Source organism: Oncorhynchus mykiss, chromosome 4, assembly GCF_013265735.2.
Source record: "Oncorhynchus mykiss isolate Arlee chromosome 4, USDA_OmykA_1.1, whole genome shotgun sequence".
Classification (NCBI taxonomy): Eukaryota; Metazoa; Chordata; class Actinopteri; order Salmoniformes; family Salmonidae; genus Oncorhynchus; species Oncorhynchus mykiss.
Window position 1 is genome coordinate 26,864,752 of NC_048568.1, and position 18,606 is coordinate 26,883,357.

General features: G+C 46.7%; 1 protein-coding gene across 1 annotated transcript in view; it reads right to left on the reverse strand.

Moving 5' to 3' along the window:
* foxo3b (forkhead box O3b) overlaps window positions 1-18,101 on the reverse strand; it is a 67,169-nt gene extending 49,068 nt beyond the window's left edge. The window contains exon 1 of the mRNA XM_021600701.2: window positions 16,537-18,101. Within this exon, the coding sequence (XP_021456376.1) occupies window positions 16,537-17,094 (558 nt within the window). The 5' untranslated portion in view covers window positions 17,095-18,101. The remainder of the gene's footprint in view (window positions 1-16,536) is intronic.
* Window positions 18,102-18,606: the final 505 nt, after the last annotated feature.

An 18,606-nucleotide genomic window follows, 5' to 3' on the forward strand; every position in this document is an offset into this window, starting at 1 on the left:
GTCACAGAGAACTGGTCCTCCACACATCAAAAGAAAGGAATAGAAAAAAGGGAGAAGGGAGAGAGTAAAATGATCCTCTCCAGCAGTGCCTGTTTGATTGACAAATTACTTCCTTGTAGGGATAGTGGTCCTGGGATAGTAAATGACAATGAGTACACACTCAAATGTCCCACTGCAACTGGACAATAACATAAACCCATAGAATTATGAAGACAGACGAGTGGAGAGGGAGAAAGAGAGAGAGAGAGACAGAGAGAGAGAAAGAGAGAGCGAGAAAGAGAGAGAAAGAGAGAGAGAGAAAGATAGAGATGCAGGGTGTGTGCATGCGTGTGTGTGTGTGCGCGTGTGTGCATGTGCGTGTGCGTGCGCGTGTGTGCGTGTGTGTGTATGTGTGTGCATAAAACAGATAGAGTGGAAGGCTCTGTGTCTGGGTAGAGCAGCTAGATAGAGTGGAAGGCTCTGTGTCTGGGTAGAGTAGCTAGATAGAGTGGAAGGCTCTGTGTCTGGGTAGAGCAGCTAGATAGAGTGGAAGGCTCTGTGTCTGGGTAGAGCAGCTAGATAGAGTGGAAGGCTCTGTGTCTGGGTAGAGCAGCTCCCAATGTGCCTTGGGGCTGTGGAGCGATTTCATGCCCCCATAAGCAATGAACCACACACACACACATCAATACACACACGCTCTACAGAGCTTTCCTCTCTCCCTGTCCAGCCACCCGTGTCAGATGAAAAACATCATAGCTTGTAAGAAAAAGTAGAGCGAGAGAGAAGTAGAAAGAGAAAAGTATAGAGAGAGTATTAAAACTCAACTATAATCTGCATTTGAGAAACCTTGTACTATTCACAATATTACAGTCTATTCATGGTCTCCGGCCTAGAACACTGCAGACCTAGGTCAACCGTTCCCTCAATATTAGAGAATTAACCACTCTCTAATTCATCAAATCTATTAATGTAACATCGATAGGTTTAGGCTACTACATGATACTCAAATTTCCCTATACCCATCACGAGGTTGCTACAACCTAGCATATGAATTAAAGTTTACAACGTAGGTGCACACAGTTCAAGATAATTATTTAAAGTGACCGACAGGTACATTCAGTACCGCCTTGCACACTCTTGCATATACAATAGCTGACTTGGGTGTAATCATTAGTCCAACAGTTGCAAACAAGAATTTCTATTGGACAAATTGAGGTATGTTTGCTTCTGTTTAAGAAACGCTTTTCAACAGAATCGGCTAAATGAATACACCCCTGATGACGTGTAAACACAATTCACTTTCATTGTAGCCACGTTGTATTCCTTCTCGCATCTACGCACTCTCCTCCTCTCACCTCTTCCCTTTGCTTGTGGACTTCAATGCACAACACATCAGCTGTATGTGACCAGGCGAAAAAACTTTTCCAAGCCAAACCATGGAACCACTACAGAGACTGTTGTGGTTCACTTGTGACACTTTTGTTCATCTGGTATTGTTCAAATCTGTAAGCATCTAAAAAATAATTGAGCGGGGCAGTAGCACAATCTTGCCTGGTCTCAATCTTTGGTGCAATGATCACGTTCCCGCACTGGCTGACTGTGTGGAGGCTCATTGATTTAACGTTATGTTAGCCTACATGCTACACTAGCAAAGTTACAGTGCCTTGCGAAAGTATTCGGCCCCCTTGAACTTTGCGACCTTTTGCCACATTTCAGGCTTCAAACATAAAGATATAAAACTGTATTTTTTTGTGAAGAATCAACAACAAGTGGGACACAATCATGAAGTGGAACGACATTTATTGGATATTTCAAACTTTTTTAACAAATCAAATAATTGGGTGTGCAAAATTATTTAGCCCCCTTAAGTTAATACTTTGTAGCGCCACCTTTTGCTGCGATTACAGCTGTAAGTCGCTTGGGGTATGTCTCTATCAGTTTTGCACATCGAGAGACTGAAATTTTTTCCCATTCCTCCTTGCAAAACAGCTCGAGCTCAGTGAGGTTGGATGGAGAGCATTTGTGAACAGCAGTTTTCAGTTCTTTCCACAGATTCCCGATTGGATTCAGGTCTGGACTTTGACTTGGCCATTCTAACACCTGGATATGTTTATTTTTGAACCATTCCATTGTAGATTTTGCTTTATGTTTTGGATCATTGTCTTGTTGGAAGACAAATCTCCGTCCCAGTCTCAGGTCTTTTGCAGACTCCCATCAGGTTTTCTTCCAGAATGGTCCTGTATTTGGCTCCATCCATCTTCCCATCAATTTTAACCATCTTCCCTGTCCCTGCTGAAGAAAAGCAGGCCCAAACCATGATGCTGCCACCACCATGTTTGACAGTGGGGATGGTGTGTTCAGCTGTGTTGCTTTTACGCCAAACATAACGTTTTGCATTGTTGCCAAAAAGTTCAATTTTGGTTTCATCTGACCAGAGCACCTTCGTCCACATGTTTGGTGTGTCTCCCAGGTGGCTTGTGGCAAACTTTAAACAACACTTTTTATGGATATCTTTAAGAAATGGCTTTCTTCTTGCCACTCTTCCATAAAGGCCAGATTTGTGCAATATACGACTGATTGTTGTCCTATGGACAGAGTCTCCCACCTCAGCTGTAGATCTCTGCAGTTCATCCAGAGTGATCATGGGCCTCTTGGCTGCATCTCTGATCAGTCTTCTCCTTGTATGAGCTGAAAGTTTAGAGGGACGGCCAGGTCTTGGTAGATTTGCAGTGGTCTGATACTCCTTCCATTTCAATATTATCGCTTGCACAGTGCTCCTTGGGATGTTTCAAGCTTGGGAAATCTTTTTGTATCCAAATCCGGCTTTAAACTTCTTCACAACAGTATCTCGGACCTGCCTTGTGTGTTCCTTGTTCTTCATGATGCTCTCTGCGCTTTTAACGGACCTCTGAGACTATCACAGTGCAGGTGCATTTATACGGAGACTTGATTACACACAGGTGGATTGTATTTATCATCATTAGTCATTTAGGTCAACATTGGATCATTCAGAGATCCTCACTGAACTTCTGGAGAGAGTTTGCTGCACTGAAAGTAAAGGGGCTGAATAATTGAATAATTGAATAATTGTTAAAAAAGTTTGAAATATCCAATAAATGTCGTTCCACTTCATGATTGTGTCCCACTTGTTGTTGATTCTTCACAAAAAAATACAGTTTTATATCTTTATGTTTGAAGCCTGAAATGTGGCAAAAGGTCGCAAAGTTCAAGGGGGCCGAATACTTTCGCAAGGCACTGTACTTATTCTGGCTGTACATTTTTACGTGACTGTAAGCTAGCCGTAGTTGGCTAGCTAGCAAGCAAGGGATAAGAATGTTTCCAGCCAGTATGGCAATGGAACATTTAGAATGAACGACTGGGTCGCGTACATAGACACAGAACAAAAAGACTGAGCAACTGGATCGTGTCTCTGGCAACCGAACCGATAGTACGTTCGACCAGCCGGCTTGGGTAGTAACCCTCGATTTGTGTCGGGACTATATCTTGTGGAAGGATGAAATATTATTAATAAATTCATCAAAATAACATTTTAAATTAAAATATGTCAATCATTATTTGCTTATGTTGGTAACCTGTTCTATAAAAGTGACAATGCCCTTGAAGCCGGTGTTTGGAGGATATATAGGAACGGTTTGCCACCCCTCGACTTTGTCTCGGGCCTAACAACACCCGTGCAAATATATCCTTCAAACACCGGCTTCTCTGATATTATCACTTAAATGACCATACCTGACACTCACATAGCAGGCAGGTGTGAAAACCCAGAGGTGTGCTCCAGGGTCGGGCTCAATTTGAATTGAATTCAAGAAGTGGTTTGAATTTAGAATTCTGAAATGTACATTTATTTTTATTAATTAGTTTCTACTTTTCAGTTTATTGAGAAGTCATTGAAAATAAATGCCTTTTTTTCGATTATTGACTGCCTTCAATTAGAATTGAGGCCAACTCTGATGCACTTAGGGCTCATAAACACTGAGTGATAAGAGAAGCGGAGAGGGACGAAGGAACCAGAGGATTAAGCACGACAACCCTGTTCCTCAGCTGAAGGGTGCAGAAATAAGGACTGGCCTACACGTTTTGGTAAAATTTGAAAAATCATGACTCCGTAGCCAGAGGTTGGAGCCAATACTGCAAAGTGAAAGAAAGATTCTGTCGGTTGATAATACTGTGCGCTAAGGTAGTAGAAGTGATGTGGGAAGGAGTGCTGGAACTTGATTGGTATTCTTTCAGCTTTTGTCTGGATCTCATTTTCTTTGTGTTTACATTGAACCACAGCGCAATACATGGAATACACTAAACTAACCCCAAGCATTTTCCCATGCGGAGTACATGTTAAACACTTGCAAATTACCCATGAAGAACAAAATAAAGACTTTGCTTTATCTTTCCACTGCATTACTTTCATACTCCACACACACACACACACACACACACACACACACACACACACACACACACACACACACACACAGCTACACATATCTTTGATAGAACTAAATCCATTGCCATAAGCCTCCTCTTTCTGTCTTAGTGTTCAGTGGCTGAGCACGGTTTCACAATGGCCCTCCTTCATCCCCTGAGCCTCCCCACCTCCGCCCCTCAGCCCAGCCCAATGTCCTGGGACACAGTGGTGACTTCATAAAGAGAGGGGATTAGTGGTGAGAGCCTGGTGTATAGCAGACCCTGGGCCAGCCGTAAAACAATGGCTACAGAGCAGGCCCAGTCAGTCTGTAGCTAACCCTGACCCTAACCCTGGCCCTGACCCCCTGACTCCCACCAAACCAGAGAAACACTCTGTGGGTCTGAGGGAAACAAACTCATTCCTGTAAACCTGGAACTCTCTAACAGGCAGATAATTATACACATCAACATTCTAGCATTTTAAGAACAGATATGAACTATTCTAACCTTGGACCATGATACAGAACTCTGTCCTATTTTTGCATAACAAATCTGGGAGCGTGGCCACTCTGGTTAACTCTCAATCATGAATCTATATGGTCAGAGACAAATCCATATAGATACAGACTTTGGCGAGCACACACCCCCACACCCACGCACGCACGCACACACACCCACACACACCCACGCACCCACCCACCCACCCACCCACCCCCACACACACACACACACACACACACACACACACACACACACACACACACACACACACACACACACACACACACACACACACACACACACACACACACACACACACACACACACACACACATTTAGCTTAGGCCATGGCTTCCCGCAGGAAGGGCCCAAACTGTTAATCTAGCATAATCTCATTTTAATCTGGTTTAATCAATCTCGAAAAACCTGCACTTGGGATGGATGAGCGAATGAGGGAGGGACGCAGGAGGGTGTCCCACATGAGTCACGGCAGCACTTGGGAACAGATACCCCCCATCAGATAACACACACGCTGCTGTCAGAGAGCAAAAAGGGTGGGAGGGAAGAGAGTGAGAGAGAGAGAGAGAGAGAGAGAGAGAGAGAGAAACCCATTTTTTCGACAACAAAAATATATTTTTTCTCTCTGTGATATGATGGCAGCACAAAGTCATGTCTCATTCATTAAAGTAAAATGTCCCCTTTTTCTTTCTCTCTCTCTCTCTCTCTTTCACATTTTCTGACACAGAAAGATAGCTTTATTGTAGTCAATTAACTGTTAATCAAAAACAATTTAACTCCCCCTCCCTCCCCTTTCCCTTCCTCGGCTGGGTGATGGCGGCTAGGGGGAGTGGCGTAATTGGAAGAGACAGGCTCCGAAAACAAATTCAAGTTTAAAAACCCAGGGTCAAGTGGCAAGACAGATTCTAAAATGAACTTAAATTTACTCAAGGGCAAGAGATTGCTAGAGCGTGTGTGTGTGTGTGTGTGTGTGTGTGTGTGTGTGTGTGTGTGTGTGTGTGTGTGTGTGTGTGTGTGTGTGCCACAGGGGAATTTGGGGCCCAACTATAAGTGCCACTATTGGGTTACCCTCCACCTAGATTTTAAGCCTCTATATCCATACTATTTATTCTACCCCAAATCAAATCATGTTTCTATTTGTCACATGCGCCGAACACAACCTTACCGTGAAATGCTTACTTACAAGCCAATGCAGTTCAAGAAATAGAGTTAATAAAATATTTACTATATAAACAATAGTAATACAATTAAAGACAGCAATAGTGTCACGTTCTGACCTTTATTTCCAAGTTCAGGTAGGAGACCTGCGCCAACTTCCCGTGCTTACCGGAGAGCGAGATGGACCGGGCAGGCACCGTGTTATGTGGTGGAGCGCACGGTGTCCCCGGTGCATGTGCATAGCCCGGTGCGGTACATTCCAGCTCCTCGTATTGGCCGGGCTAGAGTGTGCATCGAGCCAGGTGCCATGAAGCCGGCTCTAAGCATCTGGTCTCCAGTGCGTCTCCTCGGGCCGGCGTACATGGCACCAGCCTTACGCATGGTGTCCCCGGTTTGCCAGCACAGCCCAGTGCGGGCTATTCCACCTCACCGCACTGGCCTGGCTACGGGGAGCATTCAACCAGGTAAGGTTGGGCAGGCTCGGTGCTCAAGAGCTCCAGTGCGCCTGCATGGTCCGGTCTACCCAGTGCCACCTCCACGCACCAGCCCTCCGGTGGCATCCCCCCGCACCAGGCTGTCTCTCCGTCTTCTGCCTACAGGTGTTCCCGCCTGTCCAGTGCTGCTAGAGCCTTCCTCCTCTCCAGCGCTGCCAGAGTCTCCCGTCTGTCCTGAGCCGCCAGAGTCTCCCGTCTGTCCTGAGCCGCCAGAGTCTCCCGTCTGTCCTGAGCCGCCAGAGTCTCCCGTCTGTCCTGAGCCGCCAGAGTCTCCCGTCTGTCCTGAGCCGCCAGAGTCTTCCATCTGTCCTGAGCCGCCAGAGTCTCCCGTCTGTCCTGAGTTGCCAGAGCCGCCAGTCTGTCCTGAGCCGCCAGAGCTGCCAGTCTGCCAGGAGCTGCAAGAGCCGCCAGCCAGCCAGGAGCTGCCCATTTCTAGGGTCCCCAGTCCGAGGTCGGCGGCGAGGGTCGCTGCTCGTAAGAGGCCAAGGAGGCGGACAATGATGCGGACAAAAACTGTGGTGAAGTGGGGTCCACGTCCCGCGCCAGAGCTGCCACCGCGGACATACGCCTACCCAGACCCTCCCCCCTATAGGTTGTTGTCCTGGCACCACACGGCCAGGTCTCTGACCTCCTCCCTATAGGCTGTCTCATCATTGTAGGTGTTCAGGCCTATCACTGTTGTGTCATCAGCAAACTTAATGATGGTGTTGGAGTTGTGCTTGCCATGCAGTCGTGGGTGAACAGGGAGTACAGGAGGGGACAAAGCACGCAAACCTGAGGGGCCCCAGTGTTGAGGATCAGTGTGGTAGATGTGTTGTTGCCTACACTTACCACCTGGGGGCGGCCCGTCAGGAAGTCCAGAATCCAGTTGCAGAGGGAGGTGTTTATTCCCAGTGTCCTTAGCTCAGTGATGAGCTTTGAGGGCACTCTGGTGTTGAACGCTGAGCTGTAGTCAATGAACAGCATTCTCACATAGGTGTTAGTTTTGTCCAGGTGGGAAAGGGCAGTGGGGAGTGCGATTGAGATTGCGTCATCTGTGTTCTGTTGGTGCGGCATGCGAATTGGAGTGGGTCTAGGGTTTCTGGCATGGTGGTGTTGATGTGAGCCATGACCAGCCTTTCAAAGCACTTCATGGCTACCGACGTGAGTGTTACAGGACGGTAATCATTTAGGCAGGTTACCTTCGCTATCTTGGACACAGGGACTATGGTAGTCTATTTGAAACATGTAGGTATTATAGACTCGGCCAGGGAGAGGTTGAAAATGTCAGTGAAGACACTTGCCAGTTGGTCCACGCATGCTTTGAGTACATGTCGTGGTAATCTGTCTGTCCCTGCGGCCTTGTGAATGTTGACCTGTTTAAAGATCTTGCTCCCATTGGCTGCGGAGAGTGTGATCACATAGTCGTCCGGAACGCTGGTGTTCTCATGCATGCTTAAGTGTTGCTTGCCTCAAAGCAAGCATGAAAGGCATTTAGCTCGCCTGGTAGGCTCGCGTCAATAGGCAGCTCGCTACTGGGTTTCCCTTTGTAGTCCGTAAAAGTTTACAAGCCCTACCACATCCGACAAGCGACAGAGCCAGTGTAGTATGATTCAATCTTAGTCTTGTATTGACGCTTTGCCTTTTTGATGGTTCGTCAGAGGGCATAGCGGGATTTCATATAAGCGTCCAGATTAGTGTCCCGCTCCTTGGAAGCGTAAGCTCTAGCCTTTAGCTCGGCGCAGATGTTGCCTGTAATCCATGGCTTCTGGTTGGGAAATGTACGTACGGTCACTGTGGGGACGACGTCATTGACGCACTTATTGATGAAGCCAGTGACTGATGTGGTATACTCCTCAATTCCATTGGATGAATCCCGGAACATATTCTAGCCTGTATTAGCAAAACAGTCATTTAACGGTATGGACAACATTATGTACAAAATGTGTTACAAAACGTGAGGGGGGGGGGGGGGGGGGGGGGGTGGAGTAGATTACAGGGGGGAGGACCATGGAGTAGATTACAGAGGAGGAGGACTGTGGAGTAGACCCCACATAGCCTGGTTCCTCTCTAGGTTTCTTCCTAGGTTTTGGCCTTTCTAGGGAGTTTTTCCTAGCCACCGTGCTTCTATACCTGCATTGCTTGCTGTTTGGGGTTTTAGGCTGGGTTTCTGTACAGCACTTTGAGATATCAGCTGATGTACGAAGGGCTATATGGTTACTACGGGACAGGTTACTACATGATTCCATATGTGTTATTTCATAGTTTTGATGTCTTCACTATTATTCTACAATATAGAAAATAGTTTTTTTTTTACTTAAAAAAAACCAACTTGAATGAGGTGTTCTAAAACTTTTGACCAGTAGTGTACACACACACACACACGCACGCACGAACACACACACACACACACACACACACACACACACTGGCAGGCTCAGAGGGGAAGGTAGTAATTTGAGGTTCATTAGAAGAGCCTGTGGTTGTCCTCACGGTTGGCCATGGTCTCTTCCATGCTCCTGCCCAGTAACACTTCATTTTCAGCACTGCCCATGTCCTGTTTAATATAAAAGATGAGCGGACTTTATAACCAGCTATAGGAGAGAGAGAGAGAGAGAGAGAGAGAGAGAGAGAGAGAGAGAGAGAGAGAGAGAAGAGAAGAGAGAGAGAAGAGAAGAGAGAGAGATGGAAAGAAGAGAGAGAGGAGGGAGGGAGAGCAGAGAGAGAGAGGAGAGAGAGAGGAGAGAGAGAGAAGGGAGTGAGAGAGAGGAGAGAGAGAGGGGAGAGGAGAGAGAAGAAAGAGAGAGAAGAGAGAGAGAGAGGAAGAGAGAGAGAGAGAGAGAGAGAGAGAGAGAGAGAGAGAGAGAGGGAGGGAGGGAGGGAGGGAGGGAGGGAGGGAGGGAGGGAGGGAGAGAAGAGAGAGAGAGGGGAGGGAGAGAGAGGGGCATCAAACGGTCAGCTCTGTAATTGCCAAGCCCTCCCCCTACTTTACCTGTCAATATGACCTCATCATCAGTGAAGTCATTGTCCCCGCCACACTTCAGCCATACACCATCACAACAACACAGTGAAGGTATGGGCCTACTCTGCTTCAGAAACAACAGTCATTAACATGGATGTAAACTGTCAAATGGACAACATGCAGCTTGTCCTTGGGGAAGCCAATTAAAGGGCTCCATTGATTGGCATGTGAAATAGAAAGTGAACCCAGTGGGACTGTGATATAGCTGCAGGTTCACTGTTCAGAGAGTGTGGCACTAATCAGAGGAGGAGAAAGAGAAAGAAGCCCTGGAGCAATGGGTTCCCATAACCTAGCGCCCCAACCCCCCCTTGCCCCCAAAACACCCACAGTCCCCTCTATTGGGAGTCATTGCCAAAGGGCAGCTGTAATACACCAATTTGGAGCAAAGCTTGTTCATTGACTCCCTCTTCCCCCCTTTTAACTGCGTTCACGTCAATTCCTCCAGATTGGAACAGCGCCAAGTCTTTAAGGAGTCTCCTGGATCGTGCTCCCACCGTCAGGGTGGTAACGCATGCTCCCACGCACACAGACACACACACACACACAAAGACCCACACACAGACAGACACCACATCTAGGTTTCTCACTAGCAATCAAACTCTCTGTGTTTCAAACTAGTGGCTGGTTAAAATTACACTGGTTACAATTTACTTTCACTTATACTAGACTCCATTTTGTTGGTGGTTCTATGCGGCTGGTCTTACAGAAGCCATGGCAATGTGCTATCAACCTGTTACACTGCTAAATCACCACAGTGTCATTGAATTCCAATGCCTTTCTATAGAATACACATGTATTGTTAATGGCTCTCTATGACTCCAGACTGAAATGTGTACACACACACTGACAGCAGAGCGGTGTTCTCAGCACAATAACATACTTCCAAACCTGTCTTCACGGAGAGATATCCAATAAAGGCCTAATCCAGTCTGGAAACCAACATGACCCTGAACAGCTTTGACCCCCAAGCCAAAGACTTCTAAATATTTAGTTAAATAGTTAACCAATAGCTAGCTACCTGTCCCGGACTATCTGCATTGGCCCTTTTTGCACTAACTCTTTTGACTCATCACATATGCCGATGCTACTGTTTATATCTATCCTGTTGCCTAGTTACTTTAACCCTACCTATACAGTCAAATCAAATGTTATTGGTCACACTCATATTTAGCAGATGTCAATGCAGGTGTAGTGAAATACTTGTGTTTCTAGCTCCAACAGTGCAGTAATATCTACCAATTCACAACAATACACACAAATCTAAAAGTAAAATTATGGAATTGAGAAATATATAAATATTAGGATGAGCGATGTCGGAGTGGCATTGACTAAAATACAGTAGAATAAAATACAGTATATACATATGAGATGAGTAAAGCAGTAAGTAAACATTATTAAAGTGACTAGTGTTACTGACCAGTGATTCCATGTCTATGTACACAGGGCAGCAGCCTCTAAGGTGCAGGGATGAGTAACCGGGTGGTTACTGGCCAGTGATTCCATGTCTATGTACACAGGGCAGCAGCCTCTAAGGTGCAGGGATGAGTAACCGGGTGGTTACTGGCCAGTGATTCCATGTCTATGTACACAGGGCAGCAGCCTCTAAGGTGCAGGGATGAGTAACCGGGCGGCTAGTGATGGCTATTTAACAGTCTGATGACCTTGAGATAAAAAATGTTTTCTAGTCTCTCTGTCCCTGCTTTGATGCACCTGTACTTACATCGCCTTCTGGATGATAACAGGGTGAACAGGCGGTGGCTCGGGTGGTTGATGTCATTGATGATCTTTTTGGCCTTCCTGTGACATTGGGTGCTGTAGGTGTCCTGGAGGGCAGGCAGTGTGCCCCCGGTGATGCGTTGTGCAGACCGCACCACCCTCTGGAGAGCCCTGCGGTTGCGGGCGGTGCAGTTGCCGTACCAGGCTGTGATACAGCCCGTCAGGATGCTGTCAATTGTGCATCTGCAAAAGTTTGTGAGAGTATTAGGGGCCAAGACAAATTTCTTCAGCCTCCTGAGGTTGAAGAGGCGCTGTTGCACCTTCTTCACCCCACTGTATGTGTGGGTGGAACATTTCAGATCGTCAGTGATGGTCACGCTGAGGAACTTGAAGCTTTCCACCTTCTCCACTGGTGTCCCATCAATGTGGATAGGGGCGTGATCCCCCTGCCTTTTCCTGAAGTCCACGATCAGCTCTTTCGTTTTGTTGATTATTGGTTATTTTCCTAGCACCACTCCGCCAGGGCCCTCACATCCTCCCTGTAGGCTGTCTCGTCATTGATGGTAATCAAGACTACTACTGTTGTATCATCTGCAAACTTGATGATTGGATTGGAGGCGTGCATAGCCACGCAGTCATGGGTGAACAGGGAGTACAGGAGGGGGCTGGGTGGCACCCTTGTGGGGCCCCTGTATTGAGGATCAGTGAAGTGGAGGTGTTATTTCCTATGTTCACCACCTGGGGACGGCCAGTCAGGAAGTCCAGGACCTAGTCAGACCCAGGGCCCCGAGTTTGATGATGTGCTTGGAGGGTACTATGGTGTTGAAGGCTGAGCTATAGTCAATGAACAGCATTCTGACATAGGTATTCCTCTTGTCCAGATGGGACAGTGCAGTGTGCAGTGCAATGGTGATTACATCGTCTGTGGATCTATTGGGGCGGTAAGCAAATTGAAGTGGTTCTAGGGTGCCAGGTAAGGTAGAGGTGATATGATCCTTAAGTAGCCTCTCAAAGCACTTCATCATGGCAGAAGTGAGTGCTACGGGGCGATAGTCATTTAGTTCAGTGGCTGGTTTCCTTTTGTAATTCGTGATTTTCTTGTGTCTGAGCCGTTGAATTGCAACTCCACTTTGTCTCTATACTGACATTTTGCCTGTTTGATCGCCTTACAGAGTGAATAACTACAATGTTTGCATTCAACCATATTCCCAGTCACTTTGCCATGGTTAAATGCGGTGGTTCATGCTTTCAGTTTTGTGTGAATGCTGCCATCTATCCACTGTTTCTTGTTTGGGTAGGTTTTAATAGTCACGGTGGGAACAACATCCCCTATACACTTCCTGATGAACTCAGTCACCGTGTCCGTGTATACATCAATGTTGTTATCCGAGACAACCCGGAACATATCCCAGTCCGCGTGATCAAAACAATCTTGAAGCAAGGATTCCGATTGGTCAGACCAGCATTGAATAGACCTTAGCACGGGTACTTCCTGTTTGAGTTTCTGCCTATAGGAAGGGAGGAGCAAAATGGAGTTGTGATCTGATTTGCCGAAGGGAGGGCGGGAGAGGGCATTGATGGCATCCTGGAAGAGAGAATAGCAGTGGTCGAGTGTTTTCCCAGCGCGAGTACTACAGTCAATGTATTGATAGAACTTCAGTAGCGTTTTCCTCAAACTTGCTTTGTGAAAATCCCCAGTTACAATAAATGCAGCATCAGGATATGTGGTTTCCAGTTTTTAAAGTCCAGTGTGGATATCTACCCTGTTAAAATCCCCAGCTACAATAGATGTGGCCTCAGGATATGTGGTTTCCAGTTTTTAAAGTCCAGTGTGGATATCTACCCTGCACATCGACTCAGTACGGTTACCCCGTGTATATAGCCAAGTTACCGTTACTCATTGTGTATTTATTCCTTGCATTATTATTTTTCTACTATTTATCTTATTTTTCTCTCTGCATTGTTGGGAAGGTCCCATAAGTAAGAGTTATTCTGTTATTCTACACCCGTTGTTTACGGAGCATGTAACAAATAAAATTTGATTTGATTTCATGGATTTGTTCGCCCACTTCTGTCTTCATCTCCCTCCCTCTATCCCGCGCTCCCTCTATCCTGCTCTCCCCCCAGTGTCCTCCTCCTCCTCCGTCTTGATAAGACCACTAATCATTGTCGGACTGGTGAATCAACACATTCATCATGCAGATGATCATCACAATCTATCTCTGCTGGTTTATAAGGTGACAGTTTCATATATACGGCCTCGGACCAAATGGGTGTTGGAGTTGGGCAGGTTCTGCGGTCAAGGACAGACAAGGGGGGGGAGTGTTGGAGGTGGGCAGGTTCTGCGGTCAAGGACAGACAAGGGAGGGGAGTGTTGGAGGTGGGCAGGTTCTGCGGTCAAGGACAGACAAGGGAGGGGAGTGTTGGAGGTGGGCAGGTTCTGCGGTCAAGGACAGACAAGTTGGAGGTGGGCAGGTTCTGCGGTCAAGGACAGACAAGGGAGGGGAGGGATGGAGGTGCTGGTGGTAGACAGGGACAAATCTAAAACATTGCTAAACAGAGACAAAAGGCAGACCGTTGCTACTTGGGGCCTGGGGAAGTCTAATGTACTGTAATAACAGTCTAATATAGTGTAATAACAGTCTAATATAATGTAATAACACAGTAATAAATTACTTTGAACAAATGAAATAATTAATTATAGTTACATTTCTCATAAAATAATGATTCTCTACACACACAAACTAATCCTTGAAAGGGGAGACTGGGTGAGTTTGCGTGAGGTGTGTTAAAGATAATGAACAGATGCGTCTGTGCCTGTCTGTGTGTTCTGGAATGTTCTACACAGTACCCATGTAACAACAGGAAGATTGGGAGGATTTCCTTATGTACATTTATGTGTATATGTGAGTCTTCATGCGTGTGTTTATTAAACAACACTGTGTGTGTGTGTGTGTGTGTGTGTGTGTGTGTGTGTGTGTGTGTGTGTGTGTGTGTGTGTGTGTGTGTGTGTGTGTGTGTGTGTGTGTGTGTGTGTGTGTGTGTGTGTGTGTGTATTTACATCCCTGCATCGTCAGTGACATAACTGAGCCTGAGACTTGGGTTCTGCTCTGCAGCTGTCAAGGGGGGCTGGACTCTGAGCTGAGCTGCCTGTAGCATCAGGATTAATTAACACCGAGGCCCAAAGTTCACTGGAGCAGCCCCAGGAACACACACTCCCTAACCACACACTGAGGTGCTAACATGCACAGAAGTACACACAGACAACTTAACCACACACACAAAGGAATACGCACACACAGAGAAAGGTGTACACACACACACAAGCTTAACTGCACTAGAGGTCCTATTTTGGTCTCTCTCTCTCTCATACCACAGCTACTCTTAGCACACATTTCAACAGCACTCTTGCATACATTTCACTCACTCTTGATTGCACTAAACTGAAGATGTATTATGATTGTGATTGATTGGATATCTATATAATGCAGCTATGTGTTGTGGTGCTAGGCATAGGCATGTGTCAAGAGCAGGTCATAAGAGGTGACCCAGAGCGTCCTGGGTGAGGTCAGTCAGTGAGAGGAGAGGAACCCACAGGGATTACTAGGATTTGCTGAGCAAATCTACTCAACAAAGCCAGCTTTCCCACTGCACATGTATGAAACCTAAGCTGATAACCTAACCACCCTGTCCTGAAACCCAAGAGTTTCTGAGAGTGAAATCACAAACTGAAAGCAGGTCTGTGAGAACACCACGGTTGCTATAGGGCCTTGTGAACACCTGCCACTAAAGCTCTTCTCTGGTTTCATTGGTTGTCAGTAGCCATGCCATGTTGATACCTTAAAGCTGGTGGCGTTGGTTGTCTTATTGCATTGGCCTAATATAGCTTGCCTGCTCCTAAGAACTCGGGAACGCGCCTGTGGGACTTTGTGGCGCTTAGCGAACGCTGGTTATAGCAGGCCAAGAGCTCTCTGTCATAAATTGTGGCTGTCATTGGCTGTGTTTTCTGTGGGCTACTATAGGCTATTCTAAAATGAACAGGGCAGATTATCACAGATCCCCCCCCCCCCCCCCCCCCCTTAAAGACTAATCGACACATCAAAACATTTCAAAAGCTGCAACAGCTGGAGTCTGTGATCAAAACGTGTAATGACAGAACTATAAAAGGCATAGCCATGGGAATGTGGTAACAACATCTATGTTCCGGCGTCCTGCTTGTTCCATATTTTTTTATCAGGCACTGAAACATGAGCACCCCACCCGCCTGACCGTCCATGCCCCAAATTCCTTGGGCATCAGCCCCGCAGGGTGGCAAATGAACACAGCCTGTCTGGTCCCTCCCCTACAGCGCATGTTTCAGCAGCCCACCCAACCGCCACAGGAGCACAGATAACTCATCCCCGCCTGATAACGAGACAAGTCCGCGGGGCCGGGGCCCTGACGCAGTGAGATCCGATCTGTGACCTATGCTCTTTAGCCCCACACACCCCATCACTCTCTCCCCAGGCCTGGGGCCCATATGTCCTATGCCTCGTTCCTGGCAAGGGTTAGGGGTTACATTCCCTTTGAAGGTAGTCTTACTCCCGGCTGTTCACCCGACCTGGCGGCATCCCAAGTCGTTATGTAATTCCCCAACTGCATTATGAACAACATTGGCAGTACAGTATCCTACCTGACCCAAGAGATATGCTAATTCCTGAGGTTTAGGCCTACATAACAAATATAGGACTTTACACAGGGACTGCCCTGATAGGCCTACATTCACTTGTTGAGGCAATAGAGCGCATAAATAGTTAATTCTGATCTGACAGTTGAATCACTTCTGGCAACCAGCAATGTTTGTTCTTTACTCTGAAGTTGGGATTAATTGTAGGACTGTACATTCTATGATTTATGTAATTGTATCAATATTTTGGCATAGTCATTCTAAATAGGTTACAGAGTAGGCCTACAGAGTGACTGCTACAAAGTTGACAATTTGTGTGTGTGTGTGTCCCACTCCACGTGACAGTATAGATAGGCTACACTCGAAGTTGAGTCACGCCTAATTCCAAAAGAGGGAGAGAATGTGTGTATGTGTGTGTGTGTGTGTGTGTGTGTTTATAAACAAAGAGAACATTCAGAAGTACAAATTCTCAAGACCCATGTGTTTCTTGTTATTGTTGTAGTTTTGATTATAGTGGGTGGGAGGTGGGGGGATTTAATGAGGGTGGGGTAGAAGAGAGGAGGAGAGCGTTTGTAGCTTACCTTCCACCCAGCCGAACTGTTGCTGTCGCCTTTGTCTTTGAAGTACGGCACACATCTCACCATCCAGTCATAAATCTGAGACAGAGTCAATCTCTTGTCCGGCGTGCTCTCTATGGCTTTGGTTATCAGGTCAGCATATGATAGATTCCCCCACGCGTTCCTGCGCGACGAAGACTTCCGTGGAGTCTGCGAACCCGGGCCGCTGGTGCCGAGTGCGCCCGAAGTGGTCGTGGGGGAGTGGGAGGAGAGCGGGGAGCCTCCGTTCTCCTGTCCAGACAGCAGTCCTTCGGCCGTAGGGCTGTTGCTGTTCTGGTGGTCTGCTCCCACGCTGGAGCTGGTGCCATTGACGTTGATGGCCATGGAAGTGGCATGTTGTTCCTCTTCATCATCCTCTTCTTCGGGTATAATGTCAGTGTCGTTGCTTTCTGGTTTCCCCGCATTGGACTCGGGTCGGGGCAACGGCCAGGTGCACGATCTTGGCCGTTTTTGTGGCTCGAAGTCTGGGTCTATGGCCACGTCCAACTCATGGAAAGGACTGGGAGTTGGGATCTCGGCCATCTCTCCTTCAATTACTAGTTCGTCCCCGTTGCCCGCTGATAAAGTCAGTAGATAAGTAGTGGAGAGCTGTCAAAGTTGCATTCCATGAAAGCACGCCCCCGTCCTTTGTTGCTATTCCAGACCAGCAGTCCCCAAGGGTCACTGCAAACTCAGCGCGAAATTATAAATTAAATCCTCCGTATTAAAAAAAGAGCATCAATATGCTGTTCAGGGTGGATTTAAAACGTAGAATGTCGTGGACTATTATAAATGTATTAACACCATAACTGGTAAACTATGGCTATTCTCCTTGGCTCAAAAAACAAGCCACAGCTACTTCACGTTTGACAATCGCAACAGTTCAAAACGGGTTGCTGCATATTCATGGTATTTCTCCTCGACTGGAGCAATGGTAATAATAACAGTATAGTGTGTACAGTTCGGTTCACGAGTAAATTATAAACGGTGTACCACGGGTTCGTTCATCAATAAGCGGTTACGCGTTCCTTCCTTGCACGTTCAAGATCAAATCCCGCACTGATCCAAAATGACTGAATACACCTATTGCCACCGTGAAAGTGAAGCTGTGGCCAGGACACAGTGCAGCCCCCTTTCAGGGCTGCCACGGATAACCGCGCTATGGTGAATTAGATGGCTGCAACACCAGCGATTAATTACCGCATAGTTCTATTCCAATTGTCATTGCTGCCATTTGAACAAACTCCCTTTCGCTTCCAAGTCCTTTCTACTACCAGACTGCAGACAGGAAACCTGCGTTTGTTGTCAGTGTCGACAGAAAAACGAAAAGGAAATGAATAACCAAAAATTATATCTGTCTGTTCAACGTCGCCTCTACTGACCACGCAGCACAGTTGGTATGGAAAACGAAACGCCACCTCACTCTCAGTTACAGTAGCCTACCTCTCCAGCAGCACACATAAACACTAACCTATCTGCTTAGCATATTCCGTCTTAAGACAGCCCTCAACAAGCTCGAAGTTATACAGCAACAGCAGCAATAGGCTAGTAGCGTTGCCACCCCCACTGAAAAGGCAAGCCCCCTGGATTCAGTATACGAGATCGCCCTTTAAAGAGACACTGCTCCTAAGCATGTGTGCACTAAAGCAGTGGATGCTGCTGAGGGGAGGACGGTTCATAAAAACGGCTGGAACGGAGCAAATGGAATGGCATCAAACACATGGAAACCATGTATGATATTTGATACCATTCCACCAATTCTAATTCCGCTCCAGCCATTACCACGAGCCCATTCTCCCCAATCAAGACGTCACTAACCTCCAGTTGGGGCGCGCAGGCATGTCAAGGCAAGCAGTGTGTGGAAGGATACAGAAATAGACAGACAGATCGTCAAAATATTTTTTTACACTGATAAGAACACAAAGAATATTCAAAGTTGGACAGAGGACATTCATATTTAATTCCAAATAATTGTATTGCTCCTTCTGGAAATGTTTACAATTCATAAGTTAATGACACAGGCTACATTAGGACAATCATTTATACATATTGTTG